The sequence below is a fragment of the Dioscorea cayenensis genome, chromosome 19 (assembly GCF_009730915.1).
Source record: "Dioscorea cayenensis subsp. rotundata cultivar TDr96_F1 chromosome 19, TDr96_F1_v2_PseudoChromosome.rev07_lg8_w22 25.fasta, whole genome shotgun sequence".
In the NCBI taxonomy this organism is placed as follows: Eukaryota; Viridiplantae; Streptophyta; class Magnoliopsida; order Dioscoreales; family Dioscoreaceae; genus Dioscorea; species Dioscorea cayenensis.
The window spans coordinates 31,179,687-31,207,640 of NC_052489.1; the positions used below are offsets into that span (position 1 = coordinate 31,179,687).

At 36.5% G+C, this 27,954-nt stretch overlaps 3 protein-coding genes and 1 pseudogene across 3 annotated transcripts; all 4 read left to right on the plus strand.

Moving 5' to 3' along the window:
- Nucleotides 1-1,097: 1,097 nt before the first annotated feature.
- LOC120249655 lies at nucleotides 1,098-2,718 on the plus strand (annotated as a pseudogene).
- LOC120249389 (ABC transporter G family member 41-like) lies at nucleotides 2,630-7,787 on the plus strand. Its single transcript, XM_039257881.1, has 16 exons — nucleotides 2,630-2,898; nucleotides 2,969-3,129; nucleotides 3,216-3,319; nucleotides 3,401-3,554; nucleotides 3,641-3,781; nucleotides 3,858-3,934; nucleotides 4,024-4,177; nucleotides 4,292-4,356; nucleotides 4,433-4,723; nucleotides 4,894-4,977; nucleotides 5,178-5,311; nucleotides 5,407-5,634; nucleotides 5,847-6,018; nucleotides 6,093-6,347; nucleotides 6,435-6,609; nucleotides 7,711-7,787. Exons 1-16 carry the CDS (start codon nucleotides 2,630-2,632, stop codon nucleotides 7,785-7,787), a joined length of 2,541 nt encoding a protein of 846 aa, XP_039113815.1.
- Nucleotides 4,239-21,792, plus strand: LOC120249652 (pleiotropic drug resistance protein 3-like). The gene is given in 34 exon segments (XM_039258232.1): nucleotides 4,239-4,356; nucleotides 4,433-4,723; nucleotides 4,894-4,977; nucleotides 5,178-5,311; nucleotides 5,407-5,634; nucleotides 5,847-6,018; nucleotides 6,093-6,347; nucleotides 6,435-6,697; nucleotides 8,533-9,100; nucleotides 9,203-9,326; nucleotides 9,446-9,531; nucleotides 11,417-11,459; nucleotides 11,461-11,502; nucleotides 11,662-11,821; nucleotides 11,900-11,934; nucleotides 11,936-11,977; nucleotides 12,053-12,109; nucleotides 12,211-12,603; nucleotides 12,695-12,976; nucleotides 13,060-13,373; nucleotides 13,465-13,625; nucleotides 13,735-13,838; nucleotides 13,912-14,065; nucleotides 14,150-14,269; nucleotides 14,351-14,427; nucleotides 14,513-14,845; nucleotides 14,937-15,227; nucleotides 15,362-15,445; nucleotides 15,614-15,747; nucleotides 15,861-16,088; nucleotides 16,212-16,383; nucleotides 16,472-16,726; nucleotides 16,849-17,115; nucleotides 21,706-21,792. Coding segments are annotated over 25 exon segments (4,257 nt in total). The 5' UTR covers nucleotides 4,239-4,356; nucleotides 4,433-4,723; nucleotides 4,894-4,977; nucleotides 5,178-5,311; nucleotides 5,407-5,634; nucleotides 5,847-6,018; nucleotides 6,093-6,347; nucleotides 6,435-6,697; nucleotides 8,533-8,801; the 3' UTR covers nucleotides 21,706-21,792.
- Nucleotides 18,165-27,881, plus strand: LOC120249653 (pleiotropic drug resistance protein 3-like). Its single transcript, XM_039258233.1, is given in 21 exon segments — nucleotides 18,165-21,829; nucleotides 21,909-21,994; nucleotides 22,120-22,204; nucleotides 22,323-22,482; nucleotides 22,572-22,702; nucleotides 22,787-23,179; nucleotides 23,272-23,553; nucleotides 23,640-23,953; nucleotides 24,024-24,184; nucleotides 24,275-24,378; nucleotides 24,446-24,599; nucleotides 24,671-24,811; nucleotides 24,894-24,970; nucleotides 25,059-25,391; nucleotides 25,498-25,788; nucleotides 25,860-25,943; nucleotides 26,039-26,172; nucleotides 26,262-26,489; nucleotides 26,781-26,952; nucleotides 27,044-27,298; nucleotides 27,395-27,881. Coding segments are annotated over 21 exon segments (3,948 nt in total). The 5' UTR covers nucleotides 18,165-21,790; the 3' UTR covers nucleotides 27,719-27,881.
- Nucleotides 27,882-27,954: the final 73 nt, after the last annotated feature.

Genomic DNA, 27,954 nt, shown 5'->3' on the forward strand with positions numbered 1-27,954 from the left:
AGCCAACTCCTAGGTGGCAAGTGGCAACAATATATATATGGAGATGATAATCTGAGACATCATCACCGCCAGTTCTCTTACTGAAGATCACCATGAGTTTATGGGGACAATGAAAAAGCCCAGACTCAGGGACCTTGAAGAGATTGAAGAAGCACGGAGCTCTAACACTGACACTACCAAACTAGGAGCTGCAGTGGACAAGAGTCTCTCCATTGAAAATCTCATCAAACATAATGAGAATGATAATCTCAGACTGTTGCAGCAACAGAAACAGAGAATAGATAGGTATTAATTAAACTTCATTTCTTCTTCTTATTATATACATAACTTTTAGCATTGCTTTATATATATATATATATATATATGAATATGTTTGAGGTGAGGTACAGTAACCTATGTGTGGAAGCTGAGTACCAAGTAGTTGAAGGAAAGCCTCTGCCAAGTCTATGGAATGCAGCCAAGGAGTCTTTCTCTGTGAGTATGATTAGATTACTGCACTGCTTTTCATGCATGGATGCCATGCATTTATTATGACATGGTAATGGTTTGTGTGGAACAGGGGCTTCTAAAGCTAGCAGGTTTTTCAACCATGAAGATGCAAAGGTTAGCATCATCAAAGATGTCAGTGGTGTCATCAAGCCTTCCAGGTAAGTGTTAAGCATGCATTATTTCGTTTGCAAAAATAACATGTATTGAAATAAAAATAATAATAAATAAGTACTTGTTTCTAGTACGTGTGAAATGCTAAAATTTATCAATGAATTTTGATTTTGTTTAATAAATTTAATTATAAAATAATATTACTCTATTTTTAATAATAAATAATTTCTTATTTGCCGAGGTGCTTGTCGAAGTTTGGGAACGCAAAGTAATGATTTTTTTATAGGAAAAATATATATATATACATTGTGGTTGCAGAATAACACTGTTACTGGGACCCCCAGGATGTGGAAAAAGAAAAACCACTTTCCTTCTTGCTCTTGCAGGGAAACTAGATAATCCCTCCAGGTATTCTTACTCATTTTTGAGCGCTTATTTTTTATTTTTTATTTTTTATTTTTTCCCAAAGAATCATTAATCATGTATTACATAAGAATTCCATTTTTATTTTCTACTGTGATGTAAAGCTCAGACTCACATTTCTAAAGAAATTAGTTATTTCGTCCAGGTTACAGGGGAGGTTACTAACAATGGCTACAAACTGGGGGAATTTGTTCCTGAGAACCTGAGAAAACGTCTTCATATATCAGCCAACATGATTTGCACATTCCTGAGATGACTGTCAGAGAGACAATGAACTTTTCAGCTTGGTTTCAGGGTGTTGGCAGCAGGGCAGGTAAGGGGTTTTTTGAATCTTACATCCAAACAACTTGTTCTCATAAATGTCTGATTAACAAAATCATGCAGAAATCTTGAAGGAAGTTGTTAAAAGAGAGAAACAACAAGGGATTATCCCTGATGCAGAGATTGAGCAATTTATGAAGGTAAAGCAAAACCACACTTTTCCAAAGTATATACCTACACTACATAAATGTTTATTTATTTGTCCTTCTTCTCTTTATAGGCGGCAACATCTGTGAAAGGACTAGAAACAAGTATTCAGACTGATTATGTGATGAAGGTGATATTCCTTAACATTCCCAGATTGTAGAATGCATTCCAACAACAGAAATGTTCTAACAGAGGTTTTTTTTTTCCTTAACAATAATGTTGTTGTGTTATCAGATCATGGTAATGGATGTGTGTGCAGATATAATGGTTGGGGATGCCATGAGAAGAGGTATATCTGGTGGTCAGAAGAAAAGACTGACCACAGCAGAGGTGATTGTTGGACCAACAAAAGCTCTCTTCATGGATGAAATCTCAACTGGATTAGATAGCTCCACCACATTCCAGATTGTCACTTGTCTACAACAAATGGCTCACATTAACAGAGCTACTATTGTCATATCCCTCCTCCAGCCTGCACCTGAAACATATGATCTCTTTCGACGACATTATTTGTGATGGCTGAAGGTAAGATTGTGTACCAGGGCCCTCGTGATCAAGCTCTCCCTTTCTTTGAAGAATGCGGTTTCAGATGTCCAGAAAGAAAAGGAGAAGCTGATTTTCTCCAAGAGGTAACAATACTTATACTGATAGTGCATGATTGAATAATATTGTCTTGAGAGTTTTCCCCTCATATAGATGCTGTTGCCTTGTTTTGATTGCATTCAGATTCTGTCTAGAAAGGATCAAGAACAGTACTGGTATCTGCCACCAGAAACCTATGCTTATGTTTCTGTTGATGAATTCTGTGTGAAATTTAAATTATTTCATTTAGCAAAGAAATTGGAGGATGAGCTATCAAAACCAAATGATAATAAGTCACGGTTTAAAAAAAATGCTCTCATTCAATATCTACTCTCTGCCTAAATGGGAACTGTTTAAAGCTTGCATGGCCAGGGAGTTACTCCTCGTGAAGAGGAATTCGTATTTTTATGTCTTCAAAATCTTTCAGGTATGCATGAGCTCTTTGTTCTCCTAGCTAGCAATGTTCACAATCCAAATTCAAACAACTTATGCATACCCCTGCCTGTAGCTTACGATTGTGGCTTCCATCACTATGTCCCTCTTTCTGCGAACCAGCATGGGGATCGATATCAAGCATGCTAATTACTACATGGGTTCCCTGTTTTACACAACTATACCAATTATCATGGTCAATGGGTCACCTGAGCTAGCCATGACAGTTTCAAGGCTTCCATGCTTTCTACAAACAAGGGATCTCCTCTTCTATCCAGCATGGGCGTATGCTATTCCAGCTACCATTACAAAGATTCCAATATCACTGATTGAATCTTTGATCTGGACATCAGTGACTTACTATGGTATCGGTTACAGTCCTGAGGCAGCAAGGTTAGTTTTGAAGTGATGACTCTCTCGAACAAAGATTAATACATTCTCATCCATTGCCATGACCTTTCAGGTTCTTTCGTCAATTCTTCCTCTTGTTTGTTGTTCATCAGACAGCTTTAGCCATATACCGTTTTCAAGCTTCATTTTGCCAGACTTTAGTGGCTTCCATGTTTATTAGTTCTGTAATATTTATGGTGTTCTTATCAACTGGTGGCTTCATTCTCCCTAGGTGTAAGTAAATTCTTGCTATTTGTCAGCTTTAGTGTCAACCATAATAGTTGAACGACCTTTCTGCTTAATCGGTTTCTAACATGCAGCCTCTATGCCAAGTTGGTTGAGATGGGCATTTTGGGTCTCTCCATTAACATATGCAGAGGTTGGATTAACAGTTAATGAGTTCTTCACACCAAGATGGCAAAAGGTCATAATATATTTGTTTGTAACGCAAATATATTTATTAATTACTTTTTTAGATTTTAAAATTGTGCATGCACTTCTGCAGATGTTCATCTCAAACACAACACTTGGCAATCTTGTTTTGAGCAACCATGGATTGGTGTTCAAGAGCTACTCTTATTGGATATCAGTGGGGGCAATTCTTGGATTTGCTTTGATTTTCAATGTGGGGTTTATTTTGGCTTTGACTTTCAGAAAATGTAAGTTTTCCTTTGTTAAATTAAGCTATATATATATATATATATATATATCTTTCTTTCAACTGAGAATTATGTTGGACTTTCAGCTGTTGGGAAGCCTCGTTCTATTATTTCTCGTGAGAAGCTCTGTCAGATAAACAGCCACAATGATCTTCATAACGATATTCACTTAAAGGGCAGCACAACTATCACATTTCCTGCTAGCACAAAAGAGACTAACGCAAGAGGTAGGGTTTCTTCTTTTGCACCATATATATTGAATAATACAAAAGAAAAATTAAGGCCTAATGGTGGATGTTGCAGGAAGGATGATGGTGTTGCCTTTCCAACCTCTTGCAATAACATTTGAAGATATCTGTTATTATGTTGACACACCTGTGGTAATTTATTTTCAACAATCAAAATTCATTAGCTTCATTGATATTAAGGAATTTTACCATTTACAAGTTGGCTTCTTGTACTTCTTCAGGAAATGAAAGAACAGGGATATAGAGAGAATAAGCTCCAGCTGCTGCACAATATCACAGGAGCATTCAGACCTGGTATACTTTCAGTTTTGATGGGTGTCAGTGGAGCAGGGAAAACCACACTCCTGGATGTTCTTTCGGGAAGGAAAACCAGTGGTATCATAGAAGGAGATATTAGAATTGGTGGATATCCTAAAGCATAAGAGACCTTTGCTAGGATTTCAGGTTACTGTGAACAGACAGACATACATTCTCCTCAAATCACTGTAGAAGAATCAGTCATCTTTTCTGCTTGGCTTCGTCTACCAAAAGACATTGGCTCAAAGACTAAATATGTATGCCATTTGAATTCTAATTCTTGTCATTTTCTTTTTTGTTGTCCTAATTGTATAAATTCTCTATGATCAACAGGAATTTGTGAATGAGGTTCTTGAAACAATTGAGGTAGATGATATTAAAGACGCATTAGTCGGTAGACAGGGAGTTGATGGGCTGTCAACCGAGCAAAGGAAACGGCTGACAATTGCTGTAGAGCTTGTAGCGAATCCCTCCATTTTATTTATAGATGAACCAACTTCAGGACTTGATGCTAGATCAGCTGCAATTGTCATGCGAGCTGTCAAAAATGTTGCTGAAACAGGAAGAACTGTTGTTTGCACTATCCACCAGCCCAGCATTGATATATTTGAGGCATTTGATGAGGTATTAATCATATGTTTAATACGTTAAAAGAAAAATAAAATAAAATACTTGTGGACATGAAACTCCTGAAATGCTGCTTTTCTATTAAACTCTAATTTGATTACATAACAAGGCATTCATTTGGAACCAGTCTATTTCTAATTATCACAGTTTCTTTCTTGTTATTGAAGCTAATGCTAATGAAAAAGGGAGGAAAACTAATTTATTCTGGACCACTGGGACAGCATTCAAGAAGAGTTATTGAATATTTTGAGGTGAGTACCATTTGTTCTCCAATCACTATTCTGTATCAGTTTAAATATTGCTATGGATTTCATGCCATGATGTGATCCCATTTGAGATACAAAATTGACACTTTATGCTTATCAGTTTATTTATCCCCAAGATTCTAAGCACATTACATAAACTCAAGTCTTATATGCAGATCTAATTGTTTCTGTATTTTGTTAATCAGAAAATTCCCGGTGTTCCAAAAATTAAACATAATTACAATCCTGCAACATGGATGCTAGAAATTACTTCTGCATCTGTAGAGGAACAACTCGGCATTAATTTTGCACAAATCGACAGAGAGTCAACCATTTACAAGTGAGTTTAACGAGCTGATGAAATATTGAACTGCTTACCTTTTCAGATGGTCAGGGTCAATACAAATTATAATTCGCCTTACCATGCTGCTGCAGTGATAACAAAGAGCTAGTTAAACAGTTAAACACACCAACACGAGGTTCAAGAGATTTACATTTTCCTACTCGTTTTCCACAAAATGGTTGGGAGCAATTCAAAGCTTGTCTGTGGAAGCAACACTTGTCATATTGGAGAAATCCTTCATATAACTTGCTCCAGTGGATTTTTAGTATTTTATCTGCTGTGATATTGGCAACATTGTTTTGGAAGCATGGACAGACATTGTAAGTCTCAAGCATGTGCCTCAACATCCATTTAAATGAACTAATGGTATTTTGAGTTACAGTAGTTGAGAGTCAAATTTAACCTTATGAGATGGTGTGACTTGCATGAAAATGTACAAAAATACACACACCATTATCTCACAAAATTTAGCTTGCAGAGAGCTTCTTCCTCAAATACTGATCAAATCATTCTCTTTTTATTTTTTTGGAAGAAACAATCAGCAAAGCTTGCTCAACATCCTTGGCTCACTGTATGGCGCAATAATGCTGAATGGCTACAACAACGGCTTATCAGTGATTCCCTTTGTGGTAACTAAGCGGGATGTTCTCTACTGTGAAAAATATTCAGGAATGTATTCTCCATGGGCATATTCCCTTGCACAGGTATAATTCAAACCAGCAATATAAATTTGGAAAATCATGTGATATAATTAATTAAAAAGTTACTGAATTTTCAGGTGGTAATTGAGATCCCTTATATATTCATCCAAGTATTGTCATTCATGATTGTGGCGTACCCAGCAATAGGCTACTACTGGTCAGCTTACAAATTCTTATGGTTCTTCTACGCCATGTTCTGCGCATTGCTCTGCTACGCTTACCTTGGAATGTTTGTTGCTTCATTGACTCCAAATGTTAAAATGGCGACCATAGTCTCATCGTTCTTCTTCCAAAATTTCAATCTATTCTCTGGTTTCATTATTCCAGGCCCAGTAAGTCCAATCAACCCCTTAAAAACTTTACTTCGTTGTCTACATAGAATTATGTATTGAACTTTGTTTTGTAACATGAATGAGCAGCGTATTCCAAAGTGGTGGATTTGGTTTTACTACTTCACACCCATGTCCTGGGCATTGAATGCTATCTTCTCTTCACAATATGGAGATATTCAGGAGGAGATACAAGAGTTTGGGAAAACCAAAACAGTGGCCATTTTTCTCCAGGATTACTTTGGATTTCACCATCATCAGCTTGGTTGTGTGGCACTTGTTCTTCTTGCATTCCCTCTCTTGTTTTCTTCTCTTTTTATTTATTGTATTGGGAAACTCAACTTTCAACGGAGGTAAGGTCACAGAATATTTTTATTTTTATTTCTGTATAAAACTGAATAATCATTGTTTTATTAAGATTTGGTGCAATTAGTTTGGTCTGTTCTCCATCACAAGGATTTTAATTACTGAGTTCTTTGTAACAGTGACAAAGAAACCGTGTATGTGTTTTATGAAACTATAGGAGACATTATAAAACAAAAGGGCCTTATTGTGTGAGGTAAAACACAGACAAACAAAACCAACTATTGAGGTAACAGACAAATGTTACCAACCCTGCTGCATTATGCTCTAATTAGTCTTTCTTAGTATTTAAAACCAATTCTTTGTAAGAACATACAAATCAGAGGATGACCACACCCACCAATTTACGGACTTCAGTCGGACATCATCACCGGCAGACCTCAGCTAGAAGAACATAGCCATTTTTAGAACTGAGTTTTACGAGGACAATATTGAATGAGTCCAGAAGCATGTAGCCTGAAGAGATAGAAACAGAGAAGATATTTCTCTTTCCATATCTCTGCAGCTCTTCCCATCTGTCATAGAAGTTCCTCCATTAATAATAATGTTGGTAATGTTGATCATGATCAAGAGATAAGAAGAAGAACATCAGTAGTGTCTGACTAGGGAGAGATTAATGAAGTTGACCATGAACTCGTCACCAAATTTGGAGCTGCATTTTTTAAGAAACTCTTCACTTATCGTCACATCCAGAATAATCACAAGCTCTCGAGAGACAGAAACAGAGCACAGAGAGGTATAAAACTTCATCTCTCTTGTTTTGCTGTCTTTCTTTGGTTACATAATCACTAGACCAAATCACTCCTAGTGATTACGATTAATCTAACATACCTAGTCTACTATCTTGTTGTCCTTTTGGTTGTGATACTCTGCTTCTGATTTTAATTATGGCTAGAATTCTGTATGGGAGATGAACAAAATAGTTCCACATCAAATGTGGGAGATAAAGATCCTGTGCTTATAAGTATGATTTAGAGTTGAACATGTGAGGCATCCTTCACAGAACAAAACCGGGAGGCTCGAGCTGAGCCACAGCAGACAAGTCTTCATATAGGCAGGGCAGAATTTTTACAAATGTGATAGTTTGGTTACTTTCTATTTTGTGATTTGCGAGGATGAACTAACCAAGCTTCTCTATTTTGTGATTTGTAATTTGTCAGTTGGTTTGAGGGTGAAATAAGCTGAAGCAGGTGGGTTGATACCCCTCTTCTGATTGAATGTTACCAGGATTTTGCATAGAGCATGAACTAAATAGTCCTACATTGAATAAAGGAGAGAAAGTTCTTATGCTTAAAGTATGATTTGGACCTGACCATGTAAGGCACTTTTTATAAGTAAAATTGTGAAACCCTATACACAAACGGATCAAAGCAGATAAATTTCTCACATGAGCCAGGCTAGGTCATTACACTAATGGTGTCTATTATACATTTTTTAATTTTATTTCATGTCATAATTTGTCCACTAAAAAGCCTCATGACAGGAGGTTGGTGGTATTATTGGGGTTGTCACGATCATGTTGTATTGTTGACGGTATCATCTGGGTTGAATCTTGAAAATTGATTGATTATAAAATAGCATTAATCTTAAAATTGTCAACCATCCATCCATGGATGCATGACGACTCATTTTCTCAACTTTGATGAAGATTTTTTAATATATGTACAATAATGCAATTACGGTTTTATTTTTGACAGTCTATTTGGTTATGTGGTACTCATAATTAGATGGGATACAGTTCAAATTCAACTTATACAGTGTATATTCAGATGAATTATTTATTAATTCATGGTTGGGGTTGCCTGACCGATTTTCTTTGTCACAGTTTGTTGCATAGTACTCCAATCTCAAATTCAACAGAACTCACAGAAGCCTTTATTTGAAAGATATAAAGAAAGAATAAAAACCATACTGGAGTCCATGGTGGTTGCAAGAACCAGAGAAAACCAAATCTGAGATACGGACAAACAGATCCAACCAACCTGTTTGCATTGTGCTGCAACTAATGTCCTCCATGTCACACACCTACATTATATAAGTTGTTCAAATTAGAGAGAAGAGAGGATCAGCATTATCATCTAATTAATCATCAGCATGGAGTTTGAAGAGATAGGAACAGAAAACAGGCTCTCTTTGCATCTCCCTGCAGCTCCTTACATAAATAATATTAATGGTCATGATGATGATGATGATGATGATCCTGATGGAGATATAAGAAGAAGAACAACAACAGCAATAGTGTCTGATCAGAAAGAGTTTAATGAAGTTGATCATGATGTCACCACCAAACTTGGAGCTGCAGGAGATAAGAGACTCTTCATTGATAGTCTCATCAAACACATTGAGAATGATAATCTCAGGCTGTTGCATAGACAGAAACAGAGAACAGATAGGTATTAATTAAACTTCATTTCTTCCTATTATATATGTAACTTAGCATTGCTAGCTTTAGAGTTGCTATATCTATATATACACTTGTGTTATTTTGTCTGCAGGGTGGATGTGAAGGTCCCTAGTATTGAGGTGAGGTACAGTAACTTAAATGTGGAAGCAGAGTGTGAAGTGGTTGAAGGAAAACCTCTGCCAACTCTATGGAATGCAACCAAAGGGTTTTTCTCTGTCAGTATTATACTATTATTAGTACACTGCCTTTCATACATGCTTGCATGGCCTCCGTTTCTGTTTTGCATGTTTATATATATAAAGAATGATAGTAATGGTTTATATATATGGAACAGGGGTTTCTAAGGTTAACAGGTTTAAACCATGAAAATGCAAAGATTATCATCATCAAAGATGCTAGTGGCGTCATCAAGCCTTCCAGGTAAAAAAGCATTTAAGATTCATTGACAATGCCTCATTTTATTAATAAAAGTTTGTTGTCATTATCTTCTTTATTATATGGTAAATTTTATGGCTAACTTTATATTTTACTTGCGAAATTACTACATGACTTGGTTTTTGATGAAAGCTTGTTTTATTAATTTTTATTTATATAATCATATGCAGTATCACACACACACACATATATGTATATAACTCATATACATATTTAATTTGAGTTAAAGCCATTATTAGTTCTGCAAATCATATAATTTTTTATTTTGATCCCTTAAGTTAAAAACATTTTTTTTTGGTATACACAAAATACCTAATTTGATCTCTTCATCACTCTTGTTAAACTGTATTAAGGGTTTCGTTTTATGTATGATGTGCTCCTTTTTATTTTAATACAAGTGACTTATTCTTTTTTTTTTAAAAAAAAAATCTCTTCATCACTTTCATTTAGTCAAGCAACACAAAGATTAGGGGTGGTAACGGGGCGGGGCCAGGGCGGGGATGCCCCTCCCCGTCCCTGTCAATGGCGGGGACGGGGATTCCCCATCCCCGATTCCCCGACGAGGGGAATTCTCTTCCCCATCCCCATCCCCGCGGGGATCCCCACGGGAATTCTCTAGTTGTAAAAATATTATTACATGGAACATAAAAACAACTCAACATAAATATACATAAAATTATGATAAGATCAAAACTACTTAACATGGGGCTCTTATATCTAATTTTAATTGTTATTAGTTTAAAATAAATAGTTTATGTGATTAGCGCAATTATATTAAAATTAGAGTTTTTTTATATTATTACCTAGGCCATTGAATTTTTTTATGTTGAAAATATTATACATACATATACACACAATATATATATGTATTTATGTATTTCAATCGGGTCGGGGATCCTCACGGGGCGGGGAGGGCATTCCCCTTCCCCATCCCCATTTAGGAAACGGGGATGGATTGGCCCCGTCCCCGCCCCCATAGGGGAGGGATTCGGGGAATCCCCATCCTCGTCGGGTCGGGTCTCCGCGGGGATCGGCCCCATTACCACCCCTAACAAAGATATGTTGATGGGATAGTTGTATGGTATGTAATAATATAATTAATTTTGCCATGTGGCATGCTAAACATCATTAGTACAAAATTTTATAGCTTTTTTTAGAAAACCAATTTTGGTGGTAGTGGTGACGTGATTAAATACAAATATTTTTTAATAAAATAAATTATATATTTATAAAATGGGAAGTGTCATGCCATATGCCGTAAAAATCTGATCATGTGACAATAGCAGTAAGATGTTATATTTAGTTGAAAGATCAAAATAAATAATAGGGTTCACTTAAGAAATTAGTAGTGACTTTCTAGCCAGAGGAATTTTCAGGCTGCTTTTTATGTTTGTTAAAATTATCAAAATGCCACTAATTTTTTCGTTTCTTATTGTAAATATATGTATATAATATTATTTAAATAATCGTATGAAAAATTTTATTCAAATAATACTATTAAATATTGTTTAATTATTCTTTAAAATTTGAAGCTAATTATAAATCTAATTTATTTAATAATCTGCCACATGATCATTCGTTAAACTATTGTTATCATAAATTTCAGTCATATAATTTTTTTTTTCCAAATCAACTAATAAATATTTCTGAAAGAAATGTTATGCTTGCATATTTCTTAAAAATAATGCACATGAAACCCACTGTATATAACATAACAAATGGAATTCTTATTTCCTTCCTACTCTTCAAACAAAAGTACAGAAATATTATTTATGTAAAAAAAAAAAATACTAAATTTATTTACACAATAAATAATAGTTGGTTTATCCACTTTTTCTCAAGAAACATAAATTAATAATTGTAATTGCAGGATGACCTTGTTACTTGGTCCTCCAGGATGTGGAAAAACCACTTTTCCTTCTGGCCCTTGCTGGGAAACTGGATAAATCCCTCCAGGTTTCTTACTCTTTTGAGATCTTGTTTTCAAGAGTCATTTATCATGCATTGCAGAAAGAATCCTTTTTTCTTGTTAATTCTGGTGATCATTAAAAAGAAAAAAAAAAATGCTTACAATCAGACCCTCTATTCTAATGAAGTTAGTAACTTCATATGCAGGTTAGAGGGGAAGTTTCCTACAATGGCTTCAAACTGGAGGAATTTGTTCCTGAGAAAACATCTACTTATATCAGTCAGCATGATTTGCATATTCCTGAGATGACTGTCAGGGAGACACTGGACTTCTCTGCATGGTTTCAGGGTGTTGGTAGCAGAGCAGGTAAGTTACTGTGCATGTTTGATATCTTACATTAGAACAACTAGTTCTCATAGATGTCTGATGAACAAAATCATGCAGAAATCTTGAAGGAAGTTGTTAAAAGGGAGAAACTAAAAAGGAATTGTCCCTGATCCAGAGATTGAGCAATATATGAAGGTAAAGCAATACCACACTTTCCAAATTATGTTCCTACACTACATAAATGTGATTCATTTTCTACTTTGCTTGTAGGCGGCAGCTTCTGTGAAAGGACTAGCAACAAGTATTCAGACTGATTATGTGATGAAGGTGATACTCCTCAACATGCCCAGATTATAGAATGCATTCCAATAACAGAAATGTTCTAACAGTGGTTTTTTCCCCTTTCTTTCTAACAATTTTGTTATCAGATCATGGGAATGGATATATGCGCAGATATAATGGTTGGAGATGCTATGAGAAGAGGTATTTCTGGTGGTCAGAAGAAACGACTGACCACAGCAGAGGCGATTGTTGGACCAACAAAAGCTCTCTTCATGGATGAAATCTCAACTGGATTAGATAGCTCCACCACATTCCAGATTGTCACTTGCCTCCAACAAATGGCTCACATTACCGAAGCTACTATTGTCATATCCCTCCTTCAGCCTGCACCTGAAACCTATAATCTTTTTGATGACATTATTTTGATGGCAGAGGGTAAGATTGTTTACCAGGGCCCTTGCGATCAAGTTCTTGCTTTCTTTGAAGAATGTGGTTTCAGATGTCCAGATAGAAAAGGAGAAGCTGACTTTCTCCAGGAGGTAAAAATATTCACAGTGCATAATTGAATTTGTAAGTCTTGATTGTTTTCTCCTCATTTATACCCTGCTGCCTTGTTTTGATTATATTCAGGTTCTATCTAGAAATGATCAGCAGCAGTACTGGTTTCATCCGCAAGAAAGCTACACTTATGCTTCCGTTGATGATTTCTGCAAGAAATTTAGATCATTTAATGTAAGCAAGATGTTGGAAGAGGAGCTATCAAAGCCATATGATAAGTCACAATGCCCTGAAAATGCCCTTTCATTCAACCGATATTCTCTGCCTAAAGGGAAACTGTTAAGAGCTTGCATGGCCAGGGAGTTACTTCTCATGAAGAGGAATTCACGTCTTTACATTTTCAAAATCTTTCAGGTTATATACATGTGCTATTTGTTCTTCTAGATATCAACATTTGCACGGTCCTACTATCAATAACTAATGTTTCTGCTTTGCAGTTTGCCATTGGGGCTTCCATCAGTATGTCTGTTTTTTTGCGAACGGGCAAGAGACTTGATATTGAGCATGCTAATTACTATATGAGTTCCTTATTTTTTTCCCTTATCTTAACTATGGTCAATGGGCATCCAGAGATGGCCATGACAGTGTCGAGGCTTCCATGTTTCTATAAACAAAGAAATTTGTGTTTTTATCCAGCATGGGCATATGCCATTCCAGCTGCCATTTCAAAAATTCCAATATCACTGATAGAATCTTTAATTTGGACATCAGTGACTTACTATGGTGTTGGTTACAGTCCTGAAGCAATAAGGTCTGTTAAGAAGTGATAATAGGCAAATAACTAGCAAAGTAGCTGTACATGTTTAAATTTATAGTTCTAACACATTGTCATGAAATTTCAGGTTCTTTCGTCAATTCGTCATCCTCTTGGTTACCCATCAAATGGCCCTGTCTCAGTTTCGATTTTTCGCTTCGTATTATCAGACTATAGTGGCTTCCACTGTTATTAGCTCTTTGGTATTGATGGTGATGTTAACAATTGGTGGCTTTATTCTCCCTAAAAGTGAGTAGGTTTTAGCTGCGTTGTAATAATAATATATATATATATATATTTTATGTCAAACACAAAAAAGTTACAAAACACTTGCACCTAACCAGTTTGGAACATGCAGCCTCCATACCAGGTTGGTTGAAATGGGGATTTTGGGTGTCTCCAATGACATATACAGAGATAGGATTGACAGTTAATGAGTTCCTTGCACCAAGATGGCAAAAGGTACCACTTGCATTTTTGTGGCATAAATCTAGTTCTTACTAAAAAAATATATTAATGCTGCAATTTTTTACAGATATCAGCAGGAAACTTAACAATTGGTAACATTGTTCTGAGTAACCATGGATTGGAGTTCAAGAGCCACTTTTATTGGGTATCAGTGGGGGCATTGCTTGGGTTTGCTTTGCTTTTCAATTTAGGATTCATTTTAGCTTTAACTTTCAGAAGATGTAAGTGTTCCTCCGTCAAAATGAATAAACATCTTTTATCTTTTTCTCATTTCTGTCTACTAAGAATGATCTCGAGTCTTTCAGCTGTCGGGAAGTCTCGTTGTATTATTTCTCGTGAGAAGCTTTCTGAGATAAATGGCGACAATGATATTCACAGTGCAGCCACCACATTTCCTGAAAGTGGCAAAGAGGCAAAAAATAAGGGTCAGATTATTACTTTGTGTAGTTTGTAATGGATGATACATGCAAAAGAAGTTCAAGGGGGTCCAATGTTGGATGTTGCAGGAAGGATGATGGTCTTGCCTTTCCAACCCCTTGCAATGACATTTCAGGATATCAGTTATTATGTTGATACACCTCTGGTAATTTATTTTCTACCATCAAAGATGAATGAGTTCATTGATAACCAGGAACACATAACAGTTGTAACTGCATGTACTTTGCTAGGAAATGAGAGAACAAGGATATGCCCACAAAAAGCTCCAATTGCTGAAGAACATCACTGGAGCATTCAGGCCTGGTATTCTGTCAGTTTTAATGGGTGTCAGTGGAGCTGGGAAAACTACACTGCTGGATGTTCTTTCTGGAAGGAAAACAGCTGGTTTTATTGAAGGAGATATTAGAATTGGAGGATATCCTAAAATACACAAGACTTTCGCTAGGATTTCAGGCTACTGTGAACAGACTGACATACATTCTCCTCAAATTACTGTAGAGGAATCAGTGATCTTTTCAGCTTGGCTTCGTCTGCCAAATGAAATTGACTCAAAGACAAGATCTGTATGTTGTTATTTCCTCTATTTATATATATATATATATATATAAATAACCTTTTCTGTTAAACTGAGAATAAATTCTATATGATGAACAGGAATTTGTGAATGAGGTTCTTGAAACAATTGAACTCGATAGTATCAAAGATGCATTAGTTGGCAGACAAGGGGTGAACGGCCTCTCTACTGAGCAAAGAAAACGACTAACTATTGCCGTGGAGCTTGTAGCAAATCCTTCCATTTTATTTATGGATGAACCGACATCAGGGCTTGATGCCAGGGCAGCAGCAATCGTCATGCGTGCTGTGAAAAATGTTGCTGAAACTGGAAGGACTGTTGTTTGTACCATCCATCAACCCAGCATTGACATATTTGAGGCATTCGACGAGGTATTAGTTTTTCCTTTCAAGTAAAAAAAACAACGATAAATAAATAAAGAACAAACAAGCAATTAAAGTTCAATTTAGGGCAATAACTTGTGAATAAACCACTGGTCATCATGGTTTTTTTCTTCTTATTTCAGCTAATGCTAATGAAAAAGGGAGGAGAACTCATCTATTATGGGCCACTTGGTCGGCGCTCAAGTAAAATTATTGAATATTTTGAGGCAAAGTACTCTTCTTACTTCAGTCACTATTCTCTACCAGTTTAAGTATTGCCATGTGGTTTCAATTTGAGCAACTGAAATGAGACTGGATATGTTTAAGGCATGCACTGCCTCAAACTCAGTGTTAATTTTCAGATTTAGTCATGTTTTCTGCATTTTCTTCAACAGAGGATTCCTGGAATTCCAAAAATCAAAGAGAATTACAACCCTGCAACATGGATGTTGGAAGTTACTTCATCATCTGTTGAGGCACAGCTCAGTGTAAATTTTGCACAAATCTATAGAGAGTCAACTCTATACAAGTGAGTTTAACAAAATCACTAAGCAGAACTTTTGAATATGTTAGGGCCATTCTGGAGTAATTGTGATTCAATTTTTTACTGCCGGCTCTCATTTAATGATCATTGTGCTGCAGTGACAACAAGCTTCTAGTTAAACAGTTAAGCACACCAGCACCAGGTTCAAGAGACTTGCATTTTTCTACTCTCTTTCCACAAAATGGCTTGGGCCAATTCAAAGCTTGCTTGTGGAAGCAATACTTATCCTACTGGAGAAGTCCTTCCTATAACTGTGTGCGGCTGATATATGTTCTCTTCTCCTCTGTCTTATGTGCGACATTGTTTTGGAAGAAAGGAAAGACAATGTAAGAAGTTTATGAGACAGACACTCGCATAAATGAAGATTATTTCTAATGATTTGAGCTTGCTGAGAGCTACTGCTACCTAAAGTACTGATGAAATTATTTTCTTTTGTCTTTTTTTTGAAGAAAAAATCAGCAAAACTTGTTCAACATACTTGGCTCAATGTACATTTCAGCATTGCTGAACGGCATCAACAACTGCGTGCTTGTGATGCCTTTTGTGGTGACCGAGAGGGCTGTTCTTTATCGTGAAAAATACGCAGGAATGTATTCTTCATGGGCATACTCTCTTGCTCAGGTACACTACAATCTAATTGCTTCTTTGGATCTCTTTATAGATATGAATTCTTTATGATTTAATTGATTGAAAATTAGTGCATTTTCAGATGGTCATTGAGATCCCTTGTGTATTCATCCAAGTATTGCTGTTCATGATAATCGCTTACCCCGCAATAGGCTACTACTGGTCAGCTTACAAATTCTTGTGGTTCTTTTATGCCATGCTGTGCTTGTTGCTCAGCTTCGTCTACCTTGGAATGCTTTCTGTTTCATTGAGTCCAAATATTCAAGTGGCCTCCATAGTCTGCTCTTTCTTCTTTCAAAATTTAAATCTCTTCTCTGGTTTCATAATTCCTGGCCCAGTAAGTCTAATCAACTTGAAAATTTTCTTTCTTATTGATTAAGAATTATGTACTTTCTGTTCCATAACAACCCTCAGCAACTGACACTTGAGCTATGTTGTGTGTGACATGTGCATGGGCAGCATATTCCAAAGTGGTGGATTTGGTTTTACTACATGTTACCTTTGTCTTGGGCATTGAATGGTTTTTTCACTTCACAATATGGAGATATTCAGGAGGAGATACAAGTGTTTGGAGAAACCAAAACAGTGGCCCTTTTTCTCCAAGATTACTTTGGATTTCACCATGACCATCTTGGACTGGTGGCCTTGGTTCTTCTTGTCTTCCCTTTGATGTTGGCTTCTCTTTTTGCTTGTTGCATCGAGAAACTCAACTTCCAGAGGAGATGAGTAAACAATTTTTCCCTTTTGCTTTTTTAATAAGCCAAATTAATTTCTATTTAATCAAAAAACAGCTAATAGCTTAATATTATTACTTATTTTGATTCTAGATTGCTTTGTTACCTTGATCTTTGAGCTGGGATATGAAATATTAATTACCCTATTGCAAGTAAGGTGACTTTTTTTGTTATTTATTTATTTATTATTATTTTTTAATGAAAGTTGATAAATTATAAATTATACTTTAGAAAGGGAGGTAGGTATAAGGATCTACAAAAAGGGCGGAATCAGAGTATGAAACACTAGGGGGTGATTAGGTGACTAGACATATAAGAGTATAAGAGAAAAGCAAAGAAAGAAGCAGACTCCCAACAGTCGCTCATAAACGCGGATCATCCATTAATGTCAGCATCTGCAAGGATAACTCTAGCATCAAACGCTTTGGGATGGATCCATTGTAGCCTAACAATATGAAGAACTAACAAAATCTAGGCTATGTTTTTGTGGGTGATGCTATGTTTTGATGGGAAACACGGTGGCCTCCGGCTTAACACACTTTAGGTTTAGAATGCAAGAAGCCAAAGAATAAACATATGATCAATTTTAATAATAATAGTTGGTGGCAAATTAAAATAATTATTAAAGATGCGATCGTTCTACTCCAGCAAACTGTTCCAAAAACTTGCTCGAGGAGCTCCTAAATATCCTTAATAAGGGAATCCAAATTGAACCGTTAGAAAAACTATACTTTTCGGGTTCATTTCACTCATGACCACAAATGTTTGCATTTTATAACGCCGTGGCCGCAAAACTTTTTTTTTAACACAAAAGGCACTTAACTTTTCTCCAGTTGCAGTGAGGCCATAATGACCTGTTTTAAGGTGGTTTCTGACACCATGTCAGCGCCATGTTAGCGCCACATCAGCACACTTGGCGGAAACAACCTTAAAATAGGCTATTATGGCCTCACGCGCAATCGGAGAAAAGTTAAGTGACTTTTGTGTTACAAAATTTTTTTTTATGGCCACAGCGTTATAAAGTACAAACATTTGTGGTCACATCAGCACACTTGGCGTAAACAGCCTTAAAATAGGCTATTATGGCCTCACGTGCAATCGGAGAAAAGTTAAGTGACTTTTGTGTTACAAAATTTTTTTTTATGGCCACAGCGTTATAAAGTACAAACATTTGTGGTCATGAGTGAAATGACCCCATAGTGGTGGGATAATTTGTAAGGTTGAAAATGTGGCTGAAAATTTCACAATGTGGCTAGCCTAAGAAGATTATTATGGGAAGATTTTATTATACACAAATCAATTAAAAATAGTAATTTTGCTAGGGTATGGTCCTTCCAAATCGCTGATCCAGGGGTTATTTGAGTCCGTCATCATTTAGAGAGAATGATAGTATGATTTAAAAAAAAATTACCAATGTTCTTGAGGCTCCAAACTTTGGAGTCATCCAAACAAGAGGAGAGAAGGGATCACCACCAAAAATTTATCATAATCAAATGAAGAAGTCCCATAGAACTCAGAGAAGGGAAGTCCCACAAGCATTCAATTGAAATCACTTGTTCTCTTGTCTTTTTAGTCAGTCTCCCCTTTGTATCTTCCATAGTGTACCCTTGTATTCTCTTTTATTTTAACAAAGTTGTAGTGGTGGTACTGTTAAGCATATCATCTCGTGTTTTTTAATTTTTTTAAATTAATAGTGCCACACAACATCTAATAGCAGGGGAGAAAAACAGGAAGTGTTGGACAGCACATTACATTGTTGGACCACACATTACATTATTGAGCTAAACACAATTGAAGCAACTTTGTATAATATAATATTACACTCAAAATTGTGGCGCATCCATCCATCAAAACTTCTTTTTTTTTAATGTGGATAAACCACATATAATAATGAAATGGGTAAATAAACAAGGAATAGAGGTGAAGTAGTGCAACTCCTAGGAGGAATGAGAGAGGAAACATCTCTTGGATGGCATAAAAAATTCACAGATGTAGATTTAGCAGACTCCCGATTAGACTCTATTGGATCATTCAAGGCTCCCCCTCTGCACCCCAAAAGGTCAAGGCTTTTTTAGCAGTGTTGAGAGACTCATCTAGCTTTATTTCTTCACTTTAGGAACTGTAGACACCCAAAGAATAAACATATAAATTGTTTTGATCATGGCCATGATTGGCAATACAATTTTGTGATTGAAAATCAGGTCATTTCTCTCAAACTAAATATTCCAAAGGATGGCACATGAAAAAATATCGCAAGTGTCTCTAGACAAGGTCCAGAGGATAGACCTCCAGGCTCCCCACAAATCCCCAGAAAAAGTAGGAGTAGAAGGCATCCTAAATGTTTGTCTGAAAAGAACCAAATGCATGCCACAAAAGAGCACCTAAAAAATTGATGGCCAACTGATTCAGCAGCTGCCTGGCAGAGCAAACAAGTAGCAGTAGGAAGCTTGTTGCATTGTCATGGTACAAGTTTTTCAAGTGTGAGTATTTTATTATCCCAAGTAAACCATGGGAAAATATTTATTTTTTTGGAGATAGGAACCCTTCCAAATGAGTGAGGTAATCGAGCAATGATAGCCACTGTCATTTAAGAACTAGGGGTGTGGTTCCAACTTTTGAGTCTTTGTTATAAGGAAGTGGCAGAGATCTCCTTGAGATCAAATTCGAGAAAGAGGAATCAACCATAGGAAGAGTGGAAAGAATAGATGGGGCAATCTTAAGAAAAGTGTCCAGTTGTTTGAAGATACACTAAACAAATCTAGCCATATGTTTTTTGGCACACATCCATTGACCCAGTGGTCAAACCAAAAGAGAGTAGATTCCTCATCTCTAATGACAGGAGAAACGCATGATTTGAAGGCAAGGAGATGGCTGAGAATTCCATTCCAGAAGAAAGACATTCTAGAAGGATAACGATAATGTAAATTCCAGGTCTGTTTGTATTAGAAGTAGTTAAATTGGATGACTTTAATCAACACCAGCTCAAATTTGATGTAATTTTCCACCACTAGTATCCAAGGGAGCCATTGTTGAAGTCAACAAAATTTAAAATTCCCCAGCCTCTTTGCTCACGGAATTTACAAAGCCAATTCCGTTTAATAAGTTGCCATCCAGATTGTCAATATTTGATCCTCTAAAGTCCCTTCTGATTCAGATGATAAATTTTAGTACCCCACCTAGGCAGTTTGAGGATGGACATTTAGTACATTGGAATGAAGGTGAGATCCGAATTTACTTGGGTGAGGTGCCCTCTAAGAGAAGGGAGTTTGGATTTCCAAGTGTAAAGTCTAGACAACTCATTTTCTCAACTTTGGTGAGGATTTTTACATTACAAGGTGCAGTAGATGCCTTTATATTTTTACATGATATTTTTACCTGCACAACTTGTCAACATATTAAGTTTTGTGGCACTCAAACAGTTAAAATTTATGAACATCCGGAATAGTTGGAAAAAAAAACTCTAGATAAAAAGGAAATATATAGACTTAAAGAAGATTGTCCAAATATTTTTTTGCAAAAAATATAGAATTCATGTGAAAAACCCCTTGCCAGTGAAAAATCAACCACTGCAACTAACTATTGTCATAAAACAAAGTCTTGACCCTCAATAAGCTTTCTAGATCAGATTGCAATAGTTGCCTACGGTCATATGTGTTTTTATTTTGTCACACAGCCTAGGAATTTTTTGCCTTTTGCCTCACGAATGTGGCTTGTTGAGCCAAATGTATGTGGAACCATTTCTATCACATATTCAATCTCCCCAACCTCCCAGCTCTCAATGTGGAGTGTGGTTTTCCTGTAGGAAAAATCTGGTGTCACAACATAATCCAATACCCGTACTAAAACCCTCATACTAACAAATGCTTTGAAAGGATACGGTTCAAATCTAAGGTATACAATATATATTTAGATGAAGTATATAAATAAATCATGGATGGGCGTTGTGTGATGTCATTTATCATTTATTTGCAGTTCTTTGACACATAGTATGTCAATATCTAGTCCCACAAAACTCACATAAGCAAGAAACGAAGAAAAGAAGCATGAGATACGGGCATGCAAACCCAAGTATACAACCAACCTGTTTGTATTGTGCGGCAAAAAAGATCCTTAATATCACACAACTACACCGCATAAGTTATACAAATGAGACAGAAGAGAGAAGCACCATGGTCATCTAACAAATGTTCACCATGGACATTGAAGAGATAGGAACTGAGAACAGAACCTCTTCACATCTCCCTTCAGTTCCTTCCATCTCTCATCAAAGTTTTACCACTAATAATATTAATAGTGATGGTGATAATGATGGAGAGATGAGAAGGACATCAGAAATGTTTGATCAGGGAGAGATTAATGAAGTTGATCATGATGTCACCACCAAACTTGGAACTGCAGAGGAGAAGAGACTCTTCATTGACAGTCTCATCCAACACATTGAGAATGATAATTGTAGGCTGTTGCAAAGACAGAAACAGAGACTAGATAGGCATAAAACTTCATTTCTTTTTATTATATATATAATTTAGCATTGTTTAGAGTTTCTTTATCTCGATATATACTTGTGTTATTTTGTCTGCAGCGTGGATGTGAAGCTCCCAAGCATTGAGGTAAGGTACAGTAAGTTAAGTGTGGAAGCTGAGTGCCAAGTAGTTGAAGGAAAACCTATGCCAACACTCTGGAATGCGGCCAAAGGGGCTTTCTCTGTCAGTGTTATTATTCACTGGACTTCTTTTCCATGTTTATTTGTAGCAATATCAGATGGTAGTGTTTTGTGTGAAACAGGGGTTTCTAAGGTTAACAGGTTTAAACCATGAAAATGCAAAGATTGGCATCATCAAAGATTTGAGTGGTATTATCAAGCCTTCCAGGTACAAGTTCTATTTTCATATATTTTTTAATTGTTTAGTGTCATAAAAGCTGGAGCTTTACACACCAAAATGATGTTATCTTTTACAGGGGAAAAAGTACATATGATATTGTTCTGTGATTGCAGATTAACTCTGTTAGTTGGACCCCCAGGATGCGGAAAAACCACTTTTCTCCAGGCACTTGCTGGGAAATTAGATAATTCTCTGAAGGTTTGTTGACTCTTAATAGTGTTTGTCTTCAAGGATCATATGTGACACATTGCAGGTGTTCTTCTTTATTTTTTTAATGTACTTTATTTATTTATTTTCAGTCATCTATTCTGTGCAGGTCACAGGGGAAGTTCTATACAATGGCTACAAACTGGAGGAATTTATTCCTGGGAAAACATCTTCTTATGTTAGTCAGCATGATCTGCACATTCCTGAGATGACAGTGAGAGAGACACTTGATTTCTCAGCACGGTTTCAAGGTGTTGGAAGCAGGGAAGGTATGTTTTTATGTTTAATTTCTTTATATCAACAGGTTCAAACTCTTCCAAACAATTTGTTGTAATGTTGGATTAGCAAAAACATACAGAAATCTTGAATGAGGTTATTAGAAAAGAGAACCAGGCAGGAATTGTCCCTGAACCAGAGATTGACATATATATGAAGGCAATATCAGTCAAAGGACTGAAAACAAGTATTCAGACTGATTATGTGATGAAGGTGACACTCTTCACCATCCCCAGATTGTAGAATGCATTCCAATGAAAGAAATAATCTAACAGAGGTTCTTCGTTGTATTATCAGATCATGGGAATGGATATATGTGCGGATATAATGGTTGGGGATGCCATGAGAAGAGGCATCTCTGGTGGTCAGAAGAAAAGACTGACCACAGCAGAGGTGATTGTTGGACCAACAAAGGCTCTCTTCATGGATGAAATCTCAACTGGATTAGATAGCTCCACCACATTCCAGATTGTCACCTGCCTCCAACAAATGGCTCACATTATGGAAGCTACTATTGTTGTTTCACTTCTGCAGCCTGCTCCTGAAACATATGATCTCTTTGACGACATTGTTTTGATGGCAGAGGGTAAGATTGTTTACCAGGGCCCTCGCAATCAAATTCTTGCTTTCTTTGAAAGATGTGGTTTCAGATGTCCAGAAAGAAAAGCAGAAGCTGACTTTCTTCAAGAGGTAACAATATTGCCAGTGCATTATTGTATAATAAGTCTTGAGAATTTTTCCTGTCATGTACCCTGTTGCCTTGCTTTTGATTGTATATTCAGGTTCTGTCTAGAAAGGATCAACAACATTACTGGTGTCGTCCGCGAGAAATCTATACTTTTGTTTCTGTTGATGAATTCTGCATGCAATTTAAATCATTTCACGTGGGAACGAAGTTGGAGGATGAGTTATCAAGACCATATGATAAGTCACAGTGCCATAAAAATGCCCTGGCATTCAACACATATTCTCTGCCTAAATGGGAACTGTTTAAAGCTTGCATGGCCAAAGAGTTACTTCTCATGAGGAGGAATTCATTTACTTACATTCTCAAAACTTCTCAGGTTCATGTGAACTATTTATTGCCGTAATGTGGAAACATTCTCAGTCAAAATTCAAATTCCTTATGTATGCCATCTCTGTTTTGTAGCTTGCAATTGCAGCTTTCATCTGTATGTCTATATCTGTCTTTCCACGCCCAGGACTTGATGTTGTGCATGCTAATTACCATATGGGTTCCTTGTTTTACACACTTCTTATACTAGTAGTCCAAGGGACGCCTGAGATATCCATGACAATCTCCAGGCTTCCAAGTTTCTACAAACAAAGAGATTTCCATTTCTATCCTGGATGGGCATATGCCATCCCAGCTACCATTTCTAAGGTTCCAATGTCTCTGATACAATCTTTGATTTGGACATCAGTGACTTACTATGGTACTGGTTACAGCCCTGAGCCATCAAGGTTTGTTTACAAGCAATGTTACTCTTAACAAAATTTTGATATGTTCTTACCAGTTGTCATGATCTTTCAGGTTCTTTCGCCAAGTCCTCCTCCTCTCTGTTCTTCATCAAATGGCTTTATCACTGTTTCGTTTTTATGCTTCCTGTTACCAGACTATAGAAACTGCCACTGTGATAAGTAATCTTATTTACGTACCAATGTTAACATGCGGTGGTTTTATTCTCCCTAGACGTAAGTGAATTCTTGCTTTTTAATTCAGGTTTTGATGTTGGGCATCAGAGTCACAATACTCCTTGTTCTTAACCAGTTTCCAACATGCAGCTTCCATACCGGGTTGGTTGAAATGGGGATTTTGGGTTTCTCCATTAACATATGCAGAGATAGGACTGACGATTAATGAATTCCTTGCACCGCAATGGCAAAAGGTAACTATTTATTTTGTGGAATGAAGCATGTTGTTGATTTATTACAGTCATGCATGCGCTTCTGCAGATTTCAGCCTTGAACACAACAATTGGAAACATTGTTTTGGAAAGTCATGGATTGAACTTTAAGAGCTACTTTTATTGGGTATCAGTGGTGGCATTGCTTGGATTTACTTTGCTTTTTAATGTTGGGTTCATTTTGGCTTTAACTTTCAGAAAACGTGAGTTTTTCACCCCCAAAATGCACACTTTCAGCTTGTCTATTAAACTAAGAATGATGTTAAACTTTCAGCTGTCAGGAAATCCCTTGCAATTATCTCTCATGAGAAGCTTGCTCACATAAATGGTGAAAATGATCTTCACAGTGATATCCACCCAAAGAACAATGCAACAACCACATCTCCTGCTAGATCAAAAGAGACCAAAGATAAGAGTGAGTCTACTTCTTTGATGTACTTTATAATGAACCATGCTTGCAATTGAAGTTTAGGGAGTTTGCATGGCCTATATTTCAGGAAGGATGATGCTCTTGCCGTTCCAACCCCTGTCAATGACATTTCAGGATATCTGTTATTATGTTGATACACCTCCGGTAGTTACCTTAACTGTTGATGATCAATGAGTTCACTAATAATCAGTAATATATATCATTACTGATTGACTACTTTGTTCTTTCCTAGCAAATGAAAGAACGTGGATTTACAGGGAATAAGTTCCAGCTGTTACGCAATATCACCGGAGCTATCAGACCTGGAATTCTTTCAGTTTTGATGGGTGTCAGTGGAGCAGGGAAAACCACACTCTTGGATGTCCTTTCTGGGAGAAAAACAGGTGGTTTCATTGGAGGAGATATCAGGATTGGAGGATATCATAAAACACCGGAAACATTTGCCAGGATTTCGGGCTACTGTGAACAAACTGACATACATTCCCCTCACATCACTGTAGAAGAGTCGGTGATCTTTTCAGCTTGGCTTCGTCTACCAAATGAAATTGACTCAAAGACAAGATCTGTATGTTGTTATTCCAATTATCATTCTTGCTATATATATATCTGTGTGTGTGTGTGTGTCCAACTTTTTGGCTAGACTGATTGAATAAACTCTTTATGATCCACAGGAATTTGTTAATGAGGTTCTTGAAACAATTGAGCTTGATGGTATCAAAGATGCATTGGTAGGTAGACAAGGGATAGACGGGATCTCTACAGAGCAAAGGAAAAGGCTAACAATTGCTGTGGAGCTTGTAGCAAATCCTTCCATTTTATTTATGGATGAACCGACATCAGGACTTGATGCAAGAGCAGCTGCAATTGTGATGCGTGCAGTGAAATATGTTGCTGAAACTGGGAGGACTGTTGTCTGCACCATCCACCAACCCAGCATTGATATATTTGAGGCATTTGATGAGGTGCTACCTTTTTTGTTTCATAAACTCCCAGTTCAGATATAATTATCATGATTTCAATATTTATGTTACAGCTCATTTTAATGAAAAGGGGAGGAGAATTAATCTACTGGGGACCATTGGGTCAGCATTCAAGTAAAGTTATCGAATATTTTGAGGCAAGTATCTTGTTTAAAGTATTGCTTAAGAACCATAATTGAACTGTTTTATTTACGCATCTAATTGTTTCTGAATTTTAACTCTTCTTGTACAGAGCATCCCTGGAGTTCCAAAAATCAAAGATAACTACAATCCAGCGGCATGGATGTTGGAAGTTACATCTACATCCGCCGAGTCACAACTTGGAGTGAATTTTGCACAAATATATAAGGAGTCATCGCTTTACAAGTGAGTTTAGCAAGTTTATAGTTTTAGTAGTATTTGCAGCATTAGAGTTCGCGTACTAGCTCTCTTATATAACAATGATTCTGTTGTAGTGACAACAAAGAGCTAGTTAATCAGCTAAAGATACCGGCACCAAATTCAAGAGATTTGCATTTTCCTACTCGTTTTCCACAAAATGGATGGGGGCAGTTCAAAGCTTGTTTGTGGAAGCAATATCTGTCCTATTGGAGAAGTCCTTCATATAACTTGGTTCGCATGATATTTATCTTTATCTCATCTGTGATGTTGGCAGCATTGTTTTGGAAACATGGAAAGACACTGTAAGTCCCAAACATGTGTATCTCTGCATTTTTCTTATGAATTATAGCAATCTGTTAATGATTTTTTAGCTATCGATCATTTATAATTCAGGCCTTGAGAAATTTCTTCTGCATTTTTATTTTGAGCTTGCAGCACTGCCAACATGGAATCAACCTGACAGACTATTAACTATCTCATAATTTTCAGTTTAAATGTTATGTGCATCAGATATTGAACTTTCCAGAGAGCTACAAACTGAAATACTGATCATGTATAATCTCAGATTGTTTTTGTTTTATCTTTCTTTACAGAGACAATCAACAAAACTTGTTCAACATTCTCGGCTCAATGTATCTGTCAGTGATCCTCAATGTCATAAACAACACGTCATTAGTTATGCCTTTTGTGGCAACTGAGCGGGCTGTTCTTTACCGTGAAAAATTTGCAGGAATGTATTCTCTTTGGGCATACTCACTTGCACAGGTATTATTACTTGAACTGCTCCTCTATATCTTTTGTCCATCTGAAAATTATATGATTTTTTTTTATTGATTAAGAGTTAGTGCAATTTCAGGTGGTCATAGAGATCCCTTATGTATTCATCCAAGTAGTCCTTTTTACGATCACCGTATACCCAACTATCGGCTACTACTGGTCAGCTTACAAAGTTTTATGGTTTTTCTACACCATGTTTTGCACGTTACTCAGCTCTGTTTATCTTGGAATGCTTCTTATTTCCTTGACTCCAAATGTTCAAGTGGCCTTCATACTATCATCATTTTTCAATCAAAACTCCAATATCTTCTCTGGCTTCATGATACCAGCCTCTGTGAGTTTAATCTTCAATTTTTTTTTTTTTTATCATTTAAAAGTATGTCACACCTTTGGAATAATCTTGTATGTTTGGTTGGTGTTCTTTGCACAGCATATCCCAAAGTGGTGGATTTGGCTTTATTATATCATGCCTATTTCTTGGGCATTGAATGGCTTCTTCACCTCACAATATGGAGATATTCACACAGAGATAATAGTGTTCGGAGAGACCAAATCAGTGCCCATTTTTCTCAAGGAGTACTTTGGATTTCACCATGATCGCCTTGGGGTGGTTGCCATTGTTCTTCTTGCTTTCCCTCTTTTATTTTCTTCTCTTTTCGCTTATTGCATCACAAAATTGAACTTCCAGAGGAGGTGAACGCCCAGCTTCCATGCGCTTGATTCAACAGTGATACTAAAGAACAAATATAAATAAATTAAATTGGTAAGAATAAAAAAAACGTAGTATATCATGACAGGATTTTTGGTGTGGTGGTATTGACTCTATTGTTTGAAAGATGTCTTACGGGGATCTTTATTATTAAACATTTGAAACTGTCAGATGTTAGAATGCTAAAGAAATAAAAACCAACTGTGAAAGTGAGCTTCTAACTCAATCTCTGTGTCTACTGATACAAATAAGAAAGCATGAGTCAGATAATCAACTCTCGG